At 53.1% G+C, this 22,498-nt stretch overlaps 1 protein-coding gene across 1 annotated transcript; it reads left to right on the top strand.

Moving 5' to 3' along the window:
* Positions 1-441: 441 nt before the first annotated feature.
* On the top strand, positions 442-20,785 carry Susd3 (sushi domain containing 3). The gene is made up of 5 exons (XM_026406945.2): positions 442-529; positions 12,369-12,557; positions 14,199-14,349; positions 14,865-15,017; positions 19,968-20,785. The coding sequence occupies exons 1-5, from the start codon at positions 442-444 to the stop codon at positions 20,176-20,178; spliced, it is 792 nt and encodes a 263-aa protein (XP_026262730.1). The 3' UTR covers positions 20,179-20,785.
* Positions 20,786-22,498: the final 1,713 nt, after the last annotated feature.

A 22,498-nucleotide genomic window follows, 5' to 3' on the forward strand; every position in this document is an offset into this window, starting at 1 on the left:
AGCGGGCAGGGGAAACAGGGTTTTGCTCTTTTTGCCTTGCGGTACCTGCTGAATCGCGCACCCTAAGAATGCAAAACCCTACCCCAAAAATAAACATGGAAAACTATACTAAGAGAGAAGATGGGAAGAACCGGGCGGGAGGGGCCAGGTGAGGGTCCGAAGGGGACAATGTGGGGCAGAAGCCTTCCCATCGGCGGGCTTTGGCGGGTGGGGCTAGAGTTCCCCCAGGTGGTCCCAATCCTGAGCCCCGCCTCCACATCTGGTTCCAGTCCCGGCCCCACCTCAAAGATAGGTGTGGCCTGATTGGTGGAAGGCGCCGCGCCCTTGGAGGGCGTGTCCGGGGCGGGGACGCGCGGTCGCCCCGCCCCTCGAGACACCACCCTTCTTCAGTCTCCGCCCCCCACATCGGCGGGCCCAGCCGGCAGCCGCGGAGCGCGCAGGATGCGCGGGGCGCCCGCGACCCTCCGCGGCAGGGCGAGGCCCCGGGGGCGGACCGTGAGCGCCACGTCCGCCCCGGGGAACCGCACAGGTGAGGTTTGGGGCCACAGGGTCCCGAGGTGGGGCTCTGTTCCCTTTTCACAGACGGGGAAGCCGAGGGGCGAGGAAGGGCTGCGAGCTGCACAGCTGGGGCGGAGGGGCGCGTGAGTCACTCAGCCGACGGCCTCTCCGAGGACGCACCTTCCCGCTCTCCCACCGGCCAGCGGGCGCCCCAGCGGGTCCAGAGCCCGGCAGCGAGTGGTGGGAAACAGGCGGCGGCATTCAGCTACCTGCCCCGGGTCGGCACACGTGTTCCCATACGGTAGTCGCTCCGTGGTCCCAGACGCCTGCGGAAATTCGACCTGGCCTCACCTGACGGGGCGCGCAGCCCAAGGGGCGGGAAGGACTAGCCGGGGCGCCGTCTCCGCGCCGGGAGGGTGTTATCTTCGGGGTTCCTTGGGTGGCCACTCCCGCTCCTCTTTACCAGTGGGGAAACCGAGCCTGAAACGGGGTTATCCAGCAGCGGGGCCAGGGATTGGCCTAGGCTCAGAGGCCCAGAGGTCCCTGGAAGGAAGGAAGCCAAAGTGTTTTCAAGTTGTTACTTGAAGCATGTGCTAAAGGAGTTTCACCTTCCGTGCACAAGGCACTGGGTTCAAATGGGGTCTTTGCTCCCGGGATGCTCCTAAAGTCTAACCCCTTTCAGAAGTATTACCAAACCGGAACCGTGTTATCTCTGATGTTCCAAAACCTCACTTCAGTGGCCACTGCCCACCAGGGCTGGACCTCAGGGTCTTGGGCAATTCAGGCTGGGGCTGGGTTTTGCCGCTTCGGAAGCGGAGGTTTGGGGGTGGGGGTCTGGTTCCTGCTGTGCATTCAAGAGAAGACTTGCATCTGGGCCTCCTGGGTTTGATTTAAATACCCACAGTCCCTAATTTGGAGTCCTAACCGCTTGGAGGAGTAGGAATCTAGGGCAAGGAGAGGTGGTGGGACTTACCCAAGGTCACCCAAGGCAGGGAGTGGCTGGAGGTCTGATACATTTGCACACAAAAGGCTACTTGCTAAGAAAATCAGTAGGGGGTCTCAGAGTTCCTCTCCTTTGACTGGCCTGGCCCCAGTAAGCTGCCCTTGCAGCTTGGTCACCTCTAAGTCGCCTGTGGGTCCTGGACTCTGTGAGCACTTCCTGGACATGAATCCCCTTGTTGAGTTTGGGGTTTCTCTGACCTGGTTCTCTCTGCACTCCAGTTTCCCCACGTGCTGAGTGGTACAGACAGTACACCTGTCCCCAGGTTGTGGACAGGCCCAGTGGAATCAGGGCCTGAAGCTCCTGTCCTCTTGGGGGTAAAGTGATGGCTTTACCTGATCTGAACTCTGTGGCTCTCTGCCATCAGCCTCTGGTGCTGTGAAATGGGCTGAGAAGTGAAGCGGTGGGGTTTGGGGTGTCATGGAGACAGTTTAGCACTGTCTAAAACTGCATTTGGGGTGTATTTTCCCCCACAATCTGTAGAATGGGGCCATTACCATAGGCTTCCTAGAGTGGATAGGAAAGAGCAGAGTAGTCCGGATGGCTTGGCATCCTGAGGGTCTGTGGTCTCCCTACGGGTGGGGGAGGCTGGCTCCGAGTAGGGTTTATGAGTGTAAATGGCCAGCACCTGGCCCTGCTCCCGGGGCAACGCCTGCACTCCCTGATCTGGGAGGTTGTCCAGGAACACAGGGTTCCGGTGGCTGAAGAAGACCCCCCTGGCACTCCTGGAAGGGACTCTGAAAGGTCTGGAAAGAGAGAGAGCAGGAGGCCCAATGGACAGATGAAGGTATGCCCCGGATAGTCCTCTTGGCTTTCCCGTATCGCCACAGAGCCAGGCTATGCCCATTTTACAGAGGAGAAACAGAGGCCCAGTGGGAGCTGGTGTGAATTAAAGTGAGGCTTTCCTAACCCTGAGACCTGGCTGTGGCCTCCTGCTAGGGTGCCGGCAGAGCTGCGGGGTAAGCGGCCTAGCTCCCTGGAGCCTCAGCCTCCATCTCAGTTGGATTCATCCTAGTTTTGTTCTGAAAGAGAGTGCACCCTCTGGAGTGTGAGGCTCAGCCTGGGAGACCCAAGGCTTCAGGAGTTCTGAAGCCCGAGTCCACCCTCTATAGAGAGATGGGCTCAGAGAGGGCAAGTGACTTGCCTAAGGACACACAGCTGGGGTTGTGGACCTCCCACACTCAGTATTGGAGACACATGCTGTCCCTGCTGTTGGATTTTGGAGGTCTTGCTCTCAGAGGAAGACCAAGTTGTGCCTAAGTTGCCCTCTGAGCCCACCGAGTAATTTCTCCTGAGAAATCCCATTTTGCATTTGAAGAAACTGTGTCCCAGAACAAGGTCTCACTGGCAGGTGAGGATCCAAGTCCCACAGCCCCAAGGAAGCAAGGTCCAGTGGCCCACCTCTCCCCTCCCTATATCCCCACAGCCTCTGACAGCATCAAAGGAACTTATTAAGGGGCTGGGGATGTGGCTCAAGCGGTAGTGCGCTCGCCTGGCATGCGTGCTGCCCGGGTTCGATCCTCAGCACCACATACAAAGATGTTGTGTCCGCCGATAACTAAAAAAATAAATATTAAAAAATTCTCTCTTTCTCTCTTAAAAAAAAAGGAACTTATTAAAAAGGTCAGGGTGTGGGGGCCTGTGGGCTCTAGAAAGGAGGACAGAGGAACTGGTCCATGGTCCAAGGTCCCAGATAAAAAATTAACAAGTAAGGATCTTTCCCAGATACCAGGCCAGTCTCTGGAGGCAGGGGGAGGAGAAGGCTGGGAGGATCCGGGCCCCACCCATGGCCGGCCACATGCCCCGTAGCTGCAGCCTATGGGCTGGGCAGAGGTGTCAGGTGGGGCCGAGGGCCCTTGTGGGCCAGGAGGGTGACCCTGCTGTGTCCTTCTGTCTTCACCTCCATCCTCCGAGACATGAGAAGGCCAGGCTGGGCCTTGTGGGTTCTTGTCTTTTTGTTTGCATTAAACCCATACACTTCATTTTTTTCTGTTGTTTTTTCTTCTTGAAGATTTACTTCCACATAGTGAAAAGGGGGGTCTCAGGAGTGCCTGAGTGAAACTGTCCTAGAGCAGGACCCAGAGGGTGAGGGCTCAGAGGCATGGACAAGCGAAGGACTGGGGGATACCCAGGATACAGTGTCCCTAAGGCTGTAGGTGCAGCAGAAGGATATCTGCCTCCGTGTGGCTCTGCTCCTCCCGTAGGTGAGTGCTTCCTCTTGGGCATGGGTTGTCTTCAGGGACAGCTGGGGAGGGAGCATCCCGCAAAGGCCTCCTCCTGGCATTTGGGCATTTTAAGTTGCGAGCAGGTAGGATTTGACCCTGAGGCACCAAGTGTAGTGAGAGGGCTGCAGGGACTCAGGGCAGGGCGGCCCTGGGTCTGCAGGATGTGGGGTTCGGTGAGGGGTGGCTGCAGGTCTCTGGGCTGGGGTGGAAGTCAGGGGTGGCCCTGAGTCTGCAGGCTGAGTCAGGGGATCTCTCTGGGAGCTGGTCTCTGTTGTTTGGGGGTGAGGAATGAAGCCTTGGTGGCTTCTCAGAACATCTCTTGGAGGGGTACAAGCTTCATCAACCACTGTGCTTCCTGCCCACCCCATCCTTTTTGCCCATGTCCTGAGAAAAAGGGCCACCCCAAGGGGCCCAATGTCCAGGCTCCCACCTTGGTGCTGCTGGTGCTGGTCTGGGAGCCTTGGACAGGGCTGTGGCCCTCTGTTTCCTCATCTAGAAAATACGCTCAGCCCACAGGAAGGATGTGTGACCCTCCCAGGCCTAGGGGTGGGTACAGGAGACCCTGATGGGATCTGAGCGATGGGGATCCCTGGGGACCGTGGACTAAGGGATGGAGGTCCCAGGGTAGCATGCATTTGGAGGGAGACCTATGAGGTGAATGTCCCCTGAGTACCATGAGTTTGGTGCCCTGGGTCCCAGCATGTCCTGGGGTGCTTGGGATGTGATTTAAGTCCCACCCTGAGCCATGATCTTGTGGGCCAGCCCCTGTCTCAGGCTCTCACAGTGTAGTCCCTCCTGTGACACTGGAGGCAGATCACCCATTGTGCAGATGGGGAAACCTGAGGGAGGTGAGGAATCCATGCCCGGGTCCCAGTGCTGGAAAGTGACAGGTCAGCCTCAGACCCCAGGAGCCCAAGTGGGGAGAGATGGTGGGAGGCTCAGTGGGGCATTCCCAACTGGGACCTCTCACCGGCATCCAGCAAGTGACTTTGCCTCCCTGCACCTGGCTTGGCAGATGGGTTCAAGGAAGTGGGCCTCGGGGCCTCCCTTCACAGGTAGAAGCCTCCCGGAGACACAGGGCCATGAATGAGGCTCATCCTGCTTCCTTTCACTGTAATTTTCCCCAAATGTCTCTGTTTCATTTTTAGGGAAGAACCATTCCAACAATATGGCGAGGAGCTGGGGTGGTCTGCCTTGTGAGACCCGCCCCCGCCCCCTGGTTTGGCTGGCTAGAAAGACAGAGTCTGATGTCATGTTCAGGACCCTGACTGCATTTAAAGCCCCCTTCCCCTCTGAGTCTCGTGGAGACGGCCTCCGTCACCCCTGCTGGGTACCAGCCCTCTCTGCCCACCCTGCGTAGACGGTCACCGGGCCAGTGTGTCCAGCTCGGGCTTGGGTTCCAAACTGCTCTGTGCTTTTATTGAAATCTTGAATTGGGAGGTACATCCTGGGGTTCTTGCAAGTCTGCTAGCGCTGGCTGGGTCCCCTTTCTTTGGTTGTGGGTCGGTGACTTTACCTTCCAACCCTCCAGTTTGTGAGGCTCCGTGACGGGCGGATGTTCTGTCTTTCGAGATGTGTGGCCCCTGAGTTGTGGGTGGCTTGCCTTGTGAGATGTGCCCTAGGACAAGCACCTCCCCACAGCGGAACCCAGCACAGAGCACAGGATGTGGCTGTTGACAGAAGAAGCGAGCCCAGTTGGGACATCTCACGCCCCCCGCCTTCTCCCCACCGCACTGTCCACACCACTCTTTCTAAGACACTGAGGGGAAGTTGTTGGTTTCCTTGCTGGGGCCACAGCCATCTCGTCTAGGCCCTGCCCCACCTTGTCTGGTACGACATTCTCATGTGGAGACACAGACCCAGGGCAGGAAGTGACCAGGGTCCCCTAGCTGATAAGGCCTGACCCACCCTCAACCCAAGTCCTCTTGCTCCAGAGCTGGGCCTGGCTACCTTGGTGGCACAGGGGGCCCTGTTCGCCACATTCTTCTTGTAGGGCAGAAATTTCTGTTCCTGGACTTTTGGCAGTGGGTAGTGTGTCTGGGCCCAGGGTGCAGAGTAGGACAGCCACTCCTGCCCACCAGAGCCCTCGTGGTCAAGAGGGGGCTATACCGGGAGTGAGTTCCATGACAGCAGGCTGCTGGACAATCCCCCCACATCTTTAGTCTTTCAAACTTGCAGCAGAGGAGAAAGCGCCACTGTGCCCCTCCAGTGAGCTCTGTCCAGATCTCTCCATCCCTTCCTTTCCTGGTTCTCTACTCCAAGCATTGTTTTTCCTGTAGGGCCTCAGGCACACTAGCTCACTGGACTCTGTCCCCAGCCACAGGCATGTGATTTTATTGTTTTATTTATTTTTGGTACCAGGAGTTAAACCCAGGGGCACTAAACCACGGGGCTATACCCCCCAGACCTTTTTTGTACTTCTTTAGAGATAGGGTCTCACTGAGTTGCTTAGAGCCTCGCTAAGTGGCTGAGGCTGGTTGTGATCCTCCTGCTTCAGCCTCCTGAGCCGCTGGGATTACAGGTGTGCACCACATGATATTTTTCAGTGAAGTTCTGGATGAGTTCAGATGCAGCCATTCATCCTGCCCATTCATTGGGCAGACTGCCACGAGCGCTCTCCCCCTCTCGGATTCCCCTCCCTCAGATCCTCTTGCTGTGCCTACTCCCAAACATCTGGGGAGGCTGGGCCTCCTCTCCCTGGGGCCCAGCCACAGAAGAATGCAGAAGTTGCAGCTCTAAATTGAGGACTGGGAAGTGTTGAGTCCTGGGGAAGAGCCACATGACTGTGGCTGTATCTGCCATGGCTCCACAGTCCTGTGTCCACCTCCCTGGCTGGCAGGATAGGATGCATCTAGATCACAGGATTCTCCTCCCTGGAGAGCACCCATCACCACTGTTGTCTGTGGGACAGCTTTCCTTCTGCACTGATGATGACACCAGGCCGGGAGATCAGGAAGAGCCCAGAGTTTGGATCTGAGGGCCTGTAACGGTCAGCCCAGGGCTTCAGGAAATAGCCCGGGCCAGGGGTTTAGAGCTGAACCTGGCCCAGAGGGATACTCAGTCAGTGTCACTCTGATGTCGCCTCCTTCAAAACAGTTCAACAGGCTTTCCCTGCCCTGCACACCTGCCAAGGATTTGTGCACTCCTCCCCTTCAAGCCTCTTTAGCCTCCAGGTGTGGTGCACACCTGTAATCCCAGCAACTCAGGAGGCTGAGGCAGGAGGATCATCAGTTGAAAGCCAGCCTCAGCAATTTAGCAAGGCCCTAAGCAACTTGGCAAGACCCTGTCTAAAACTTAAAAAAATATATAGGGATATGCTCAGTGGTTGAGCACCCCTGGATTCAATCCCCAGTACTAAAACGAAAACGGAAAACACCCAACAACAACGACACCTCATCAGCCTTGTGGCTTTCTTGTTTTCTTTCTTTCTTGCTTGCTTTTTTTTTGTGGTGCTGGGAATTGAACCCTGGGCCTCAGTCATGCTAGACACTCTACCACCAAGTTACATCCCCAGCCCCTTGTGGACTTTTAATACTGAACAAGATAAAAAGCAAAAAACAGGTCTTGAATGTGCATAAATAATATTTCTTTTTTCAGTACTGGGGACGGAACCTGGGGTCTTGGCATGCTAGCTAGGCAAGTGCTCTACCATTGAGCTACCTTCCCAGCCTTTGCTCTTTATCAGCATGGTTTCCTCATTATTTTAATAGTTTTATTGAGCTCTTCATATACCATATAATCCACCTATTTACATACAACTCAGTTACTTTTAGATGTACACACATCACCTCAGTCAATTTTAGACTATTTTCACTACACTCAAAAAAGCCCTCGTTCTGGGCCTTTCATGTAAGTGGGGATCGTACAATATGTGGCCTTGTGTGTCACACTTCTTTCACTTGTAACGCTTTCAGTGTTCAACCATGTTGTACCATGTATTGGTGCTTCGTTTCTTTTTTTGATTGAGGCATAGTCCCTAGTATAGCTGGACCATATTTGGTTTATCCATTTTTTAGGTGACAGACATTTGGGCATTTCGACTTTGTGGCCATATTCATAGTGCTGTATGCAAATGAGCCTTTGCATACAAGTTTTTGCATGGACATGTGTTTTCATTTCTCTCGGGTGTTTACCTCGGAGTAGAATTACTGGATTATATGGTAATCCTGTGTGTAACATCGAGAAACCACGAGACCATATATAGTAGTTGGCTTGGTGGATATGAAGTGGTACCCCGTTGTGGTTTTGATTTACATTTCCCTGAAGGCTAATGTTGAGAATTGTTTCATGTGCTTATTGGTGGCTTTGGTATATCTTCTTTAAGGAAATATCTGTTCAGATCCTTTGCTCATTTTAAAACTTTGTAATTTTATCATTGAGATGTAATAATTCTTTATATATTTGAGATGTATCTCTTATCAGATATGTGATTTGCAGATATTTCCTCCCAGTCAGGAGGTTGTCTCTTCACTTCATTGTGTTCTTTGCAGAACACTGTCTTTAATTTTTATGAAGTCCAGTTTTATTTTTCCTTGCATTGTTTTTTTGTTTTTTGGGGGGGTTTTTGGTGTCATATCTAAGAACCATTGCCTAAAGTCACAAAAAAAATGTACCCTAGGTTTTCTTTAAGAGTTTTATAGTTTTCGATCTTGCATTTAGGTTTTGATTCATTTTAAAGTTATTTTTTAGCATATGGTGTGAGGTAGGGGTCCCACTTTATTATTTTGAATGAGAATATCCAGTTTGCTGAGCACCAATTATTGAAAAACTATTACTTTCCCATTTATTTTGTCTTGGCACTGTTGGTGAAATCAAATGACTGTAAAATGTGAGGGTTTATTTCAATTCTGCCAAACTGCTCTGTTGGTCTGTCCTTATAGTTTTGAAATTGAGAAGTGAGTCTTCCAACTTTGTTCCTTTTCAAGGTTGTTTTGGTTATTCTAGGGTCTTTTTTACATTTCCATATGAATATTCAGACCAGCTTGTCAATTTCCACGAAAAGATGGCAGCTGGATTCGGACAGGGGTTGTGTTGAAACTGTAGTTTTGAGGGTATTACCATCTTAATAATATTCAGTCTTCTGATCCATGAGTGTGGGATGTTTTTCCATTTATTTAGGTTTTCTTGAATGTCTTTCAAAAACAACTTGTAGTTTTCAGAGTCTAACTTGTGCTTCTTTTGTTAAATTAACTCTCACATAATTGTTTCTACTGCTTTTTTTTTTTAATGAAATTGTTTTCTTTCATTTTCAGTTTGCTCATTGCTACTTTACAGGAACACAACTAAATTTTCTATGTCAACCTTGAATCCTACAATGTTCCCTATTGGGATTGTTATGAGTGCTGCCTGTGGCAAGGAATGTGGGATGCTTTTTGAACACAGAATTCTGTGCAGACGTGTTGTTGTTGATAGTAATGCTGATAACGAGCAAGGAACCATGAGATTGGTCCTGCCACACTGGAAGCTCAGCTTTCCCTAGATTCTGAAGGGACAGACAAGATGGCGGCTTCCAGTGACTGACTCTCAACTACGGCCGTTGACCCCTTGCTCAACCAGTGACTATGTGGCCTCAGTGTCATTGGACCTTGGTGTCCAGGACTGTAAAACCAGATGGCATACCTTATTTCCAAAGATCCCCAGGGCTCCTGACCTGGTGTTCTGGGGACCTTGAAAAGGCCTCAGCATTTCGCCTCATTCCTTCCTTCTACCAGCCTGACGTGGGCAAGCAGCTGTTGTGCCCACGAGGCCCAGGGGACTTCTTTATCTGGGCCCCCACTTTTGTGGCCCTGCAGAACTCAGAGCCCCACAGTCTTGAGTTCACATGCTTGTCTCCCTAGCCTCCAAAGCACTCAGCATGGGCCCCTGTCAGAGTATAATCTGGGTGTTATTTTGATGTTATTATCACTGTCTCCTCAGAGACCTAGGTGGCCAGGCAAAGTCCCAGATACGCAACAGGGCACTGGGATAAACTCTTCCTGAAGCTTTGTTCAGGTTTGACCACCAAGATGGTGGCTTAACTCCAGCCAGAGTTTATTTCTGTCTCTTATTAGGATCCGGGAGGTTGGTCAACCCTTCCACACACCTCTGCTTCCCAGCCTGGAAGTGGCCATAGACACCCATACTTATATCCCATTGGCCAGGAACTGTCACATGGCTCCTTACAGCTGTAGGGCAGGCTGGAAAGTGTAGTTTTCTATGGCAGCCTGGTCCCCAGCTGCAACTGTGGGGTGAGGAGAAGGGACACTGGTGGGCAGCCATAGCCAGGGAGGGAAGCAATGGTTGAGGGTACCCAGATCAAGCTGGAGTGGGCTCACTCAATGGACATGTGAGGTACCAATTCTACCCCTACTGTCTCCCTGCCCAGTGCCCTTGGGATGTCATTCAGCCTTGCTGTGCTTAGGAGGAGGAATTCTAGGGCTGTCATACAAACTAGCATTCATTAGCATGCAGTGTTTGTGCTAATCCTGAACCAGGCTTCCACTGCTTCCCAGACATCAGGCTCAGTGGGACATGTGTGCCCGGCCCCCAGAGGATGGTCCTAGCTGGGGGCATCAGGCACAGGATAGAAGAAGGTCACAGCAGGTCAGCATGGAAGATGGGCCCCATCAGCCTCCATTGCCTTGGCCTCCATCTCCATCACCCCATGTCTGGGTCTCTGTCCTTGTCTGCTTGAAGGGAGGCAGACAGGCACAAAGGTGCTCGGGTGGCCTTTGTCATAGGCTGCCTCTTCCGTCAATGCTCAGAAACTCAGGAGATAGCAGAAAGAAGAGCCTCTTGCACTTGGGCACTGCTTGGGACAACCTTAGCGGTTTCACTGAGCATTCCCGAGCATAGAGGAGACACCTGTGCCCACTAGCAGAGCCCTGTGCCTCAGTAGGAGGGCCCAGCTGCCGGTCCACGCGGAAGTGATAAGTCTCAGGTGCATTGTGCAGGGCGAGAGAAACCAACAGAAGGGCACATGCTGTGTGCATGCATACGGAGAAGTTACGTGGGTCCCCCTTCTGTGGTTCTAAGTCCACCCTGTGACTGTGAGCTGTGTGACCTCAGGAAGTAACACAACCCCCCCACACACATACCCCATGGTTTTGCTTGTTTTTCACCTGGGAATAAGGATGGTTCTACCTGGGAAGATGGTCGTCCTGTGGATGGGTTAGTACATGTAAAATGTGTACAATAGTGTGCAGCACACGAAGTCCCTTGGAAGTGCCAACTTTTGTTATTGGTACTGTTTCATAAAAAATCCGGGGGTTGCTGCATCCAGAGTATCTCTGTCCTTTTTTTTTTTTTTTTTTTTTTTAAAGACTTGGAGCTCGCTGTGTTTCCCAGGCTGGCCTTGAACTCCTGGGTTCAAGCAGTCCTCCCAAGTAATGAGGACTGAGCACTCAACAGTGTGCCAGGCTTCCTGTATGCGTATGTATCATTGTAAACACTTTGTAGCAGTTTGTTGCCTATATATTTGTAGGATTGCCTGTTTGTACCTTGATTCATAAATCAGTGACTACAGCTAGAGACATAATTTCTAATTTTTCACTGTTTCTGGTAGCTCTGAGGGGAGTGTCCTGATACAGAGTCTTGGCAGAAAGTTCTTCATGCCTTTGGCTAAGTTCTCACGTGTGTCTACAGCACAGATCTAGGACACATTTACCAGGCTCTGTCCAGACAAGTTGGGATCTGACCCCAATCTAAGAGGAGTCCCTTCCCAGCCCTGGCTGATGTACATGATGGGTTTTTCTTTACTTACTGATTTTTATATTTGTTTGTGCGGATCTGGATATGGGACCCAGAGCCTGGCACAGGCTAGGCAAGTGCTCCGCCACTGAGCCACATCTCCAGCCCTGTTTCTTTGAACTTTTGCTGCTTGATACGGCAAAGATTCGATCTCATTTGGATGAGCATTTCTTCGAAGGCTGTGTGGGTGAGCATGTTTTCATGCCTGTTGGCCATTTGTTTCTCTTGTCAATTGCTGTTCACACATTAGATCATTAAAAAAAAAAAGTGTGTGTTTGGCTCTTATTGATGTGTAAGATTCTTACAAATTAAGGATATTGAAACTTCGTCCTGTTTTCCAAATATTTTCTCCAAATTTTTCATGAGTTGATTTTTTTTTTTCAATGATTAGGGAGTTCAGCTTCGTCTTTTACCTTTTATGACGTCAAATCTATTGATCTCTTGACTTTCTTTTTTGGTACTAGGGATTGAACCCAAGGGTGCTTTACCTCTCAGCTATATTCCCAGCCCTTTTTAAATTCTTTGAGACAGGGTCTTGTTATGTGGCTGAGGCTGGCCTCAAACTTGCGATCCTCCTGCCTTAGCCTCCTGAGTCGCTGGGATGACACATGTGTACCACTGTGCCCAGCTACCTCTCTTTCCTTGCTGTCTGCCTTTGAACTATACTTAGGCGATAATTGTGTATTTGCCTGTATTGTCTAATGCTTGTTTCTCTAGAATTCACAAACTGTCTTTAATGCAGGGTCCACTTCTACTTTGTCCCTGAGCTGGGAGCCCCATGTGATTCTCCAGCTTCCTGCAACCCTTGGAGGATCTCCTGCCACCCCGCAGTGGGCCGCAGCACCCCAGCTCTGCCACACCCCCACGCCGCCCCCCCCAGTGCTGCCCTTGCTCCTCACCGCTGTCTCTCTCCCTAGGCACGTGTGCTCAGCTGCAGCCACCCCCAAAGGGCACCTTTCAAGTCCTCCGTGGCGATGGCACTTCTTTGGGGACTGTGCTCGTTTTCCACTGCCCCTCGGGCCACCAGATGGTGGGCTCCGGCCTCCTCACCTGTGCCTGGAAGGGGAGTATCGCCGACTGGTCTTCGCGGACCCCCGTGTGCAAGTGTAAGACCCTCCTCCCTCCTGAGCCACCCCAACCCTGCAGCTGCCCAGAGTGGGGGCCTAAAGCCCGTCAGGGACCCAGGCTGGGTCCGTGCTTGGGAACTGCTCCCTGCGTGGCATGTGGCTTGGCAGTGGCCTGGAGACCCTTCACAGCTCCCCACCTGCACATGGACTCCAGTCCTAGCTTCTGGCTTCAGATCCTGGCTCTGCCACTGCTGTGCCCCTGCCACCAAGGGGCTGCGTGTGCTGTCAGAGCTGGCACTTTGTCGTCTGTGAGACAGGAAGCTGTGTTCGTTCGTTCCCTCCTGCCCGGACGCATGTGGCACACCCCGAGAGGATGTGCCACATGCCAAGAATTCTAGGTACCGAGAACACAGAGCACAGGAAGTACCTGACCCCAGAGCAGCCAGTCCCGGGAAGGGTCGTTTGTTTAGTTTTGGGTTATGGTTGTTGAACAGGGTGTTGAAAGGTTAACGAGGCAGCACTGCTGGCCCTGCACGGCTTCTCCAAATGGAAGCCCTGAAGGTTCTGTTAATGTACTTTGTATGTGAAAGTGACTTCAGAGTCTCAGAGGCAGAACAGCTGGGCAGAAGCTGGGCAGATGTTCTGCAGGACTTGTCAGGGCCTTTACCCTCGTGGGCTGACTGGATCTCTGAGAAGGAGGGAGTCTCTTAGGATTAGACTCCAAGAGGCAGAAAACCCAAAATAACAGTTGTCACCAAGGAGGTGCTTCCACCGTGGGGATGGGTGGCCAGGCTTGGAGCATGCTCCACCTCTGTGGGACCGGGGACCCTGCCCTTTGGTGGCTCTGTTGGGCTTGGCCCCAGCATTGTGACCCAGAGTCACAGCAGTTATTTCAGGCAGGATTTTGGGGGTGAGGGGGTTCCTAGCAGCAAAGCATCCTCCCCCGTATTTCAGAGAAGATTCTTGGGAGTAGTCCTGGTCACTGCCTCTGTCCCCCACTGGCCAGCACATGGTCATGTCACCACTGTGGGTGGAGTCTTCACTCTGGATGGGCAGTGTCCAGCTAGAGAGTAGGGGAAATGGAACTGGACCAGGAGCCAAGCCATGTCTGCTGTCAGGGGAGGGTACAAATTAGGTTCCTGGGACCTCTTTTCCCCATGCCTCCCTTAGAATCTGATGAAACTGGTACTCGGTGCATAGTGGAGGTCACACGGCTAATGTGTGTGAATGACCTTTGACCCACCGATGGGCATTTTTCTTGCTTTTGCCCTTTCCTGGAAAGTGACTTGAGAAGGCCCTGAAGAGTTTTTCCTGCTGGGGGCTTTGTGGAAACCCAGGCAGTGGGCTGGGCAGGCCCCCACTGAGGCTGTGTCCGCCATCATCTCTGTGCCAAACCACCCTTCTGTTCTGCAGAAGGGTAGGAGTCCAGGGGTCATTAGTCCCTGTCAGAGCTTTTCCAATTGGCTACCTTGCAAACTCCTGCACGTCCTGCAAAACCCTGCCCAAATGCTCCTCCTTGGGGAAATCTTCTCTGGTCCAGCCCCGATACAGTTTGCACGGACCTTTGTTTCAGCCATCAGTACTTCCCTGCCTGCCCCGGGAGGGGGGCTCCCTGGGGGCCAGCCAGGCTCTGTCCACCTGTGGCACCCATCCTGGGCCTGGTGGTTGTCTCCCCTCCAGCTGTGCCGCCCCAGGAGGCCTTCGGCTTCAAGGTGGCAGTCATCGCCTCCATCGTGAGCTGTGCCATCATCCTGCTCATGTCCGTGGCCTTCCTCACCTGCTGCCTCCTCAAGTGCGTGAAGAAGAATGAGCAGCAGCGGCGCTCCAACAGGTACGGCAGCCTGGTGGCCCAGGGACCTCCCACCTCCCACAGGGCTCACTGTCCCACAGACTGCCGGCCAGCCACAGCCCACAGGGGAAGGGTGGCCCTCCCAAGGCTTTCTGCTTTCTCCCCACAGTAATTCTTTTCTTGTTCGTCATTTTTTTATTGTGGATAAAATATACATAACACGAAAGTCACCTCTTAGCTCTCATTAAGGACGCTAATGGTGTTCTGCGCCATCGGTGCTGTCCAGTGCTAGAGCTTTCGACCACCAGCTTTTGGACCAGGCCACTCTCCTCCTCTGCCGCTCCTGGTTGCTTCTGAGCGGCCATGGTGAGTTCAGCTGCAGAAGAAGCTGTGTGGCCCGCAGCCCCTCAGATCTGCCCTGCCCGGCTCTTCCAGAATTTTGTCCAGCTGCACGGAGGTGCACCCTGGACTTGTGTGGAGCGCACCTCTGCATGTGTACTGCTGTCGGGGACAAGAGTGGCTGCTCGGTGTCCTTTACCCTGAACTCTCTCCTCTAGGATGGCCCAGCTATGGCACCAGCTGAGGGGCGAGGATCTGGAGACGGTGCAGGCTGCGTACCTTGGCCTCAAGGTCCACAACCAGAACAACAGCAGCAGCCACAAACCCAGGAGCCATCCCAGCCAGGCGCATGACAACCACAGCTTCACCACGTGAGTGGCCTGGGTCCATAGGCATGGGGCGGGTAGGGGGATGCAGGTCCCGGGCCTCAGCTCCCAACCCTAAAACAAGAGGCTAGGGGTCCTTCTAGTCCTCTTAGCAGCTGGGACCTGCAAGTGCTCATAACTGCCCCCGACACTGCATCTCTTGAGAATTCAGACCTCCAGGATTGCAGAAGCTCATAGGGCTCAGCGCTGTGCTACTCCTCCCTCCCCCTCCCTCCCCCTCCCTCCCCCTCCCTCCCCCTCCCTCCCCCTCCCTCCCCCTCCCTCCCCCTCCCTCCCCCTCCCTCCCCCTCCCTTCCCCTCCCTTCCCCTCCCTTTCTCTTTCTCTCTCAGTACACATCACACTCTTTTTTTTCTCTGAACCAGTACAAGTCCATTTCCTTTCCTGACTCCAGAACGCTGGCCCTGACCTCTGGTAGGTAGAGGGCGTCCACACCTGGCTGTTGGCATCCAGGCACCATCCTGAGCTCCAGGCTCACATACAGCACTTGGCCTCCAGCTCTCTGGGCTCCTTAAACTGGGACAGGCTTTTTCTCCCACGTAGTGTGGTCTTCTGAGGTCTCCAGACCACCCATCTGCATCCCTCTGGTGTTTCACACCCCGCTGCAGGGTTTGCACTTGTGGCCTGGACGCTACCTGTGCTGACAGGGCCAGGCTGCCCTCGTGGGGAACGAGACTAGGGTCTCCTGGCTGAGGCGAGTCCCCCACATCCCTCTATCATCCAGGCATGATGTAGGAGCTGAGGCGCGTGGGCTCCGCGTCCAGGGGTGACCCAGCTGGATTTTGCTCTTGCAGAAGGCCGCCTTTGTTGAGTGTGATTGTGTTGTATCTCGAGGAGGAGCAACCGTGAGATTTTATTTTATTATTTTTTTAATCCTTCCTTCCTTTTCATTGTGTTACTTTAGTATCACTTTGAACTCATAGGATATTCTGTTCCAGAAGGTGCACCATGAGAAACTATCACAAGTACACAGAAGTAGAGAGAAGGCTGTCCCCGATCTCCTGTCCCACCTCCTGCTTTCCGGGGCTGCCATTTGTCCCTCCTTTTCCTCACGCTTCTCGTGGGCTCCGTGGTCCTTTGGGAGGAGTGTGCGGATGGCACCGTGTTCTTCTGATGTGTCCCCTCGTTCTCGAGCACCTCCTGCCCTGCACGGGGCGTTCTGGCTTCTCTAGTGCCTTCTGTGCTTGGCTTGGAGCTGCTCTCTGTCCCACCTGTGGCTCCTGAGGCAGCAAAGTGCTTGCTCCCAGCCCTGTGGCCTTAGGTTACATGATGGGCGCTCCATGCCTCAGCTCCCTTGCCTGGCAAGGACCAGGTAGTGCCCGTGTCCTGGCGCTGTCAAGATGACCGTGGACCATGGGTGTGCCCCTTCCTCGCCCCAGGCTGAGAGCTCAGAGAGTTCGCATCATCGTGGACATTACCACTCTTACCCTCTTTGTGCAGAGGAGGAAACCAAGGCCCTGTGTGGGGAGCCGCGTGCTCCTGTGTTACGTGCAATTGCTGAGCCTGGCCAGTGCCTGCAGGAGAGTGATCCATTTTCCCACGTCCTTCCCTGAAGCCTCAGGGTTACCAGTGAGTTAGAAACTGTCCTGTGAACTTTTTTCCTTAAAGACACATTCCTCTTTACCCCAGTGGTCTGAGGCCTTTGGAATCCCATTGTTATTAATAGTGTTTATTATTAATAGTATTTTTAGACAGGGTCTCCCTATATTGCGTAGGCTGACCTTGAACTCCTGAGGTTCAAGTGATTCTCTAGCCTTGGCAGCTAGGACTAGAGGTGTGCACCACCACACCTGGCTAGAAATCTCATTCTTCTTCTTATTATTATTTTTTTTTCCTTTGGTACCAGGGATTGAACTCAGGGGCACTTAATCACTGAGCCACATCCCCAGGCCCTTTAGTTATTTTGAGACAGGGTCTTGTTTGCTAAGTTGCTTGAGGTCTCATTAAGTTGTTGAGGCTGTCCTTGCCCTTGCGAACCTCCTGCCCCAGTCTCCCAAGTTGCTGAGATTGTAGACATGCACCATTGTGCCTGACTAGATATCTCTTTCTTAATAGCTACCTACTATGCCAAATGCCAACATCTGTTAGTCCCTTCCCTACTGATAGTCAGATTGGGGTAAATGTCTTTGTGTTTAGAGCTGTTTTTTTGTTTGTTTGTTTGTTTGTTTGATTTTTATGGTGCTGGGAGTCAAACCCAGAGGCTTATACATGCTAGGTGAGCGCTCTATCATTGAGCCACCCCCACCCCAAGCCTGTTTTTGTTTTGTTTGTTTGTTTGTTTTTGTTTTTTTGAGCTGGGGTCTCTCTGTGTTGCCCAGGCAGGCCTGAAACTCCTGAGCTCAAAGGATCCTCCCACCTCAGCCTCCCAAGTAGGTGGGACTATAGGCATGTGCCATCACACCTGGCAGAGTTTCTCTTTTGAACAACATCTTTCAGGGTGATCCCAGGAGTCGATTATTTAGGCCAAAGAATCTGTGTATTTTTAACACCAAATTTTTCTCTGAGAGCTCTGAAGAAGCTGGTTCAGTCATATTTGCTGAGAAGCCACATCCTCACTGAGAGCTAATGATTTGTTTACTGCCTCCTTAGCTGGTATAAATTTTACAGATCATTTTTATTGGCATTTCTTTGCTTCATCTGGAGGGTGAATATTTTCTCCAAACCCCCCTTCCAGGGGCGCTACTGATGTTACTCCCTCTCGGTTCCTCTGCGTGGTCTGCTCAGGCTTTCTCCCCAGCAGGAGGAGGTCTGTGTCATGGACAGAGCATGACCTGCCAACTGGCCACAGGGATTTTACAGGCTCTGTTCCTTCTTGGTTTGGTTGGGCTGTGTTGACTAAGTGTGTGTGTGTGTTGCTGGGAACTGAATCCAGGCCTGGCACAAGCCCTCCATCACTGAGCTCCATTCCCAGCTCTTTTTTATTTTGAGACAGAACCGCGCCAAGTTGCCCTGGCTGTCCATGAATTTACTTCCTTCCATTTTTTTTAAGTATTATTTTAATTGTTGATAGACCTTTATTTATTTATATGTGGTGCTGAGACTTGAATCCAGTGCCTCACGCATGCCAGGCAAGTGCACTACCGCTGAGCCATAACCCCAGCCCCCTTTTTATTTTTTTAATTCTAATTTTTATTGGTGTGCTATCATTATACGTAACAGTGGGACTCACTGGGACATATCTGTACATGCACGTAACATAATTGAGTCGACTGGCCTTGACCTCTTGGTCCTCCTGCCTCCTCCTCCGAGTCTCTGGGATTCCAGGTGTGTGCCACTGCGCCTGGCTCTATTTTCTTTTTTATATTATCAGGTGGCCAAGGCTGGTTCCAAACTTCTTTGTTGCCTCTACCCTGTGGCACCTGCTCCCCATTTCAGAGCTGTGACCAGATCGTCTTGGGTCCTGGTTAGGAAAGGGGGGATAGCTGCTGCTCTCAGGGCTCCATGGTGTCCTGGACGAGGGCCGCTGGCTTCCCTGGCTGAAGCATGAGGCCAGGTGCTCCCAGGGGTGCTGCTGGGGCCAAACCTGCCTGTTCCTGTCCCACAGACACTAGTTTTTAGGCCTTGGGGTCAGTACCTGTCTGTTCCATCCCCCAGGAGTGGGGGAGCTCTGAATGGGGCCTGTCTGATTGGGGGCCACTCTGACAGCTGGCTCCAGTCAGTGTAGCTTAAGAGGCAGGAAGGAGGAAATGAAGCTGAGAGCAGGTTGTCTGGGGGACACTTGGGCAGAGACCCTCCCCCGAGCTCTCCCACACATGGCACCCTGAGCACTTGGCCAGGCTCGATGGGGACTCGGAGAAGGCAGCTTCTTCCCAGGGACGGCATGATGGAAGCAGAGTCCCCAGACCCCATCCCTGTCCCTGGTTCCCAGGCAGGGTTCTCTGGATCTGAGGCCATGAGGCCAGGGCAGGCCACCTGGTGGTCATGACCTTCCCAGCAAGGCCAGGCTTGCCCCTTGACCTGGCTTTATGTTGTGAACACCGCCCAGCATCAGCAATGTGCCCAACACAGTCTAGCTCTTCCAGATGCCAGCTTCTCACCTAGGTGTGGGCTCCACTCTATTCCATGTTACGGGTGAAGAACCAGAGAGGTTAAGCAGCTTGTGCAGAGTCTCACAGCCAGTGTGCGGGAAGCTGTCGGACCTCCGGCTGCCCGTCCAAAGTCTGCACCCTCACTCCTGAAGCTGTCTCCTCTCTACTTATTAACTAATTGATCCATTTACATATTCGCTGACCACTACATCATTTCTTAACTCTGAACACTTTCTGGAATTTTTCTAAGCCGGAAGTGTGGGTGGGAATGGGATCCGAGAAGGCTTCCTGGAGGAGATGAGGCCTAATGTCAGCCTATGGGAAAGCCTGCCTTGGGGGACAGGAGAGGGCAACCCCCAGCATCCAGGGAGAAAGGCCGGCATGTGGGGAGGCCGGAGAAGGGGCTGGGCCAGCTCAGAACAGCCAAAGGATACCTCAGCTTGTGTTTTGGGGTTGGGAGCTACAGGGCGTTGAATGTGCAGAAGGTGAGTGATCCAGCTCCAGGCCACTAAAGGGGACAGGCCTGGAAGGAAGGGAGGTGTCTTCCCCTGGATGCTCCTGGTCCCCTGTCCCCAGGTCCTGACCAGGCAGCCAGACTCCTGGTGGTTTATGCACTTGGAATAAGCCCCAGAAAGCACCTTCTCACCCCTTAGGAAGATGACCAGGACCCACCCTGGCCACATTGGGGAGGGACCTGAGGCCTGTCCAGTTGGTCCAGTAAGGAAGACGAACAGCCTCCATGTGCTCCAGGGAACAGGCCGCTCAGGTGGAGGAAAGTGTTCCCCAGCCCTGGGGGACAGTAGTCCGTCCCAGGTCCACAGTCTACAGATCACAGGGCCAGACCGGGACACCTGGGCAGGTGCAGCTCAACCCCATCCACTCTCCAGCTCATGCCTCCTCTCCCCACAGAGACCTCAGCGAAGGCATCAGGGAACTGGCTGGCATGGCCCACAGTGTGGACAAGGATTCCCAGACTCCGGGGACTCCGGGGCCCAGCAGCCCCTCCCGCTCATCCAGCACCCGAGTGGTCGTCCACACTGTGAACCCAGGGCAGGGCCTGCCTGCTTCAGGGACAGCCACAGGGATGCCCATGCGGTCCACGATGGACCTCCCAGGGTGACGTCACCATCCAGGCCCCTGCAACTCCACGTGTCCGGCGTGTCCAGCTGGGGATCTACAGTGGAATCTGCCTCCAGGTGCAGGGACCCCTCGGGGCCGAGCTGACTCCAGAAGCGGAGGGCACTAGCAGGCTGGGGGCCCTAGTGAGGAGCCTGCGGTCCCAAAGGAGCCCAGCTGTGGCGACTTTATAGTAATGGCTCCCTTGAACCAGCTGCTGCTGCTGCGTTTAATGTAGTAGATCGCCTCCCTCTAACCAGGGCTCCTTTCGAGAGACAGAGATATTCTAAAGCAATCTAGTTTTGCGTAGCAGAATAAGAAGACGGCAATAAACTTTTCAGCAACTATGGGATGGCCACCTTGGCACCTTCCTGGGCAGGAGGTGCTGTTTCAAAGCAGGAACCCAGGGAGGGTCCTGTATTATCTATGTAAAGCGCAAGTGAGGGAAATAATTCTATTACTAAGAAGTAAAAAAGAAGGTGCATACCACTGTCCCCATTGTCCATCCCTCTGTAACCGCCATCCTTGTTCCCTTGCAGTGCTCTGGGCTGGCCAGGGATCTGCTGGGTGGTCTCAGTCTCTCTGTGGTGGTGGCGTCCCTTGCAGACTTGGGGTTGCTGCTGGCAGTCAGCGGGTCCACCCTCCCGGCCACCCCCTGTGGCTCCCTTGCATCACAGTGGCTGCTTTCCCAGTGACAGTGTGAGCATCAGAGAGGCTGTCTCGCTGTCAGCCTTGGAAGTCTTCTGCTCTGTCCTATTCATCAAGGTGGCCCCAGGGTCCAGGGTGGGGTGTTAGGCTCCACAGCTAGGAAGTGGTGAAGAAATGAGGGATGCGCTTTAAAACCAAGGAGCCCTGCACAGTGGCACATGCCTGTAATCCCAAGGACTCAGGAGGCTTGAGCCAGGAGGATCACAAGTTCAAGGCTGGCCTGGGCAACTTAGCAAGATCCTGTCTCAAAATTTAAATGCTGAGAGTGTAGCTCAGTGTTATAGCCCCACTGGGTTCAATCACCTGTATAAAAAAAAAAAAAAAAAAAAGCTCAGCATGGGGCCACACTGGTAGTGGCAGCTGATAAACCTTGGGTTTGATTCCTAGCACTGGGGGGGAAAATTAGAGCCATCACAAACCTTTAAGTCAATTACTTACCAAGACAATTTTATAGAAGAGGGCCCCAGCTCTTACCCCTCCAGCCTGGGTCTCAGAACAGCCTGGGCAGCCCAGCTGTATTTTGCGTGCATCCAACCAGGGCACTCCTGGAATTAGAAGATGCTGCACTCTTGTTTTAGTTTAAGATGAACTTGGGAGCTGGGCATGAAGGTGCATACCTGTAATCCCAGTGATTTGGGAGGCTGAGGCAGGAGGATCGAAAGTTCAAAGCCAGCCTCAGCAACTTAGACCCAAAATAACTTACAGAGACCCTGTCTCAAAATGTAAAAGGACTGGGGATATGGTTCAGTGGTTAAGCACCACTGGGTTCAATCCCCAGTATCAAAAAAAAAAGATGGAGATCATCTCATAGCTCTAGGTCCCATCCTCTCTTCACCTCTGAGCCCCATATTTGTCTTGGGTCAATTAAAAATATATGCAGCCTTCCACAATTTGGAGTGTGACCTGTTTCTGGCCATTGGAAAAAAGTTGACTTTCCCCTGCTTCCTACCTGGAGGCCCAGCAGCCACACTGGGGTCATGAGGAAGAACCAGAAGAGGAGCCTGAGGTCTGGAAGGAGACTGAGCAGCGGTCTGTAACCCTTGCTGCTCCTTGCCTACAAAGTATTTGGTATGTTTTCATGTCACTGATAACCAAATACTTGATGCATCTGATGAACAACCCTAGATGTGATAAGTTCCCAGCTGAGAGATACCTAGATGTCCTATTTCCGGCCGATAGCTTTCCAACAAAGGACTGCAGCCAGGGATTGAGCTTGCGTATCCTGCTTGGGCTATAGAGCAGGACACGGAAGGGGAAAACTCAGGCATAGGACTTTGGGCAGTGCCCAGGTGGCCGGGCTGCTGTGGATCTGGATGCAGGGGTCAGAAACCACCAAGTTCCTTCTGGGTCTTCAGAGCCTTGGCCACGGTTTGGCATGGGTGACAACAGGCTCCAGGCTCTCCTCATGCCAAGTCCCAGCCCCACCAAGCCCTCTTCACACCCCATCAGGGTAAGGTGAGAACCAAGCTGGCAGAGGCCACATAGGCAGTCAGGGGTGAGAGGCCTGCCCTGAAGGTGTGCCCAGGTGGCCGACCCTAGCCACTGCTGCTCTTAGTAGCTGAGAGTCACAAATGAGTATCCAGATGGCCACAGAGGGGCTGCAGAAGGTGGAAGGC

This window comes from Urocitellus parryii, chromosome 13 (genome assembly GCF_045843805.1).
Source record: "Urocitellus parryii isolate mUroPar1 chromosome 13, mUroPar1.hap1, whole genome shotgun sequence".
In the NCBI taxonomy this organism is placed as follows: Eukaryota; Metazoa; Chordata; class Mammalia; order Rodentia; family Sciuridae; genus Urocitellus; species Urocitellus parryii.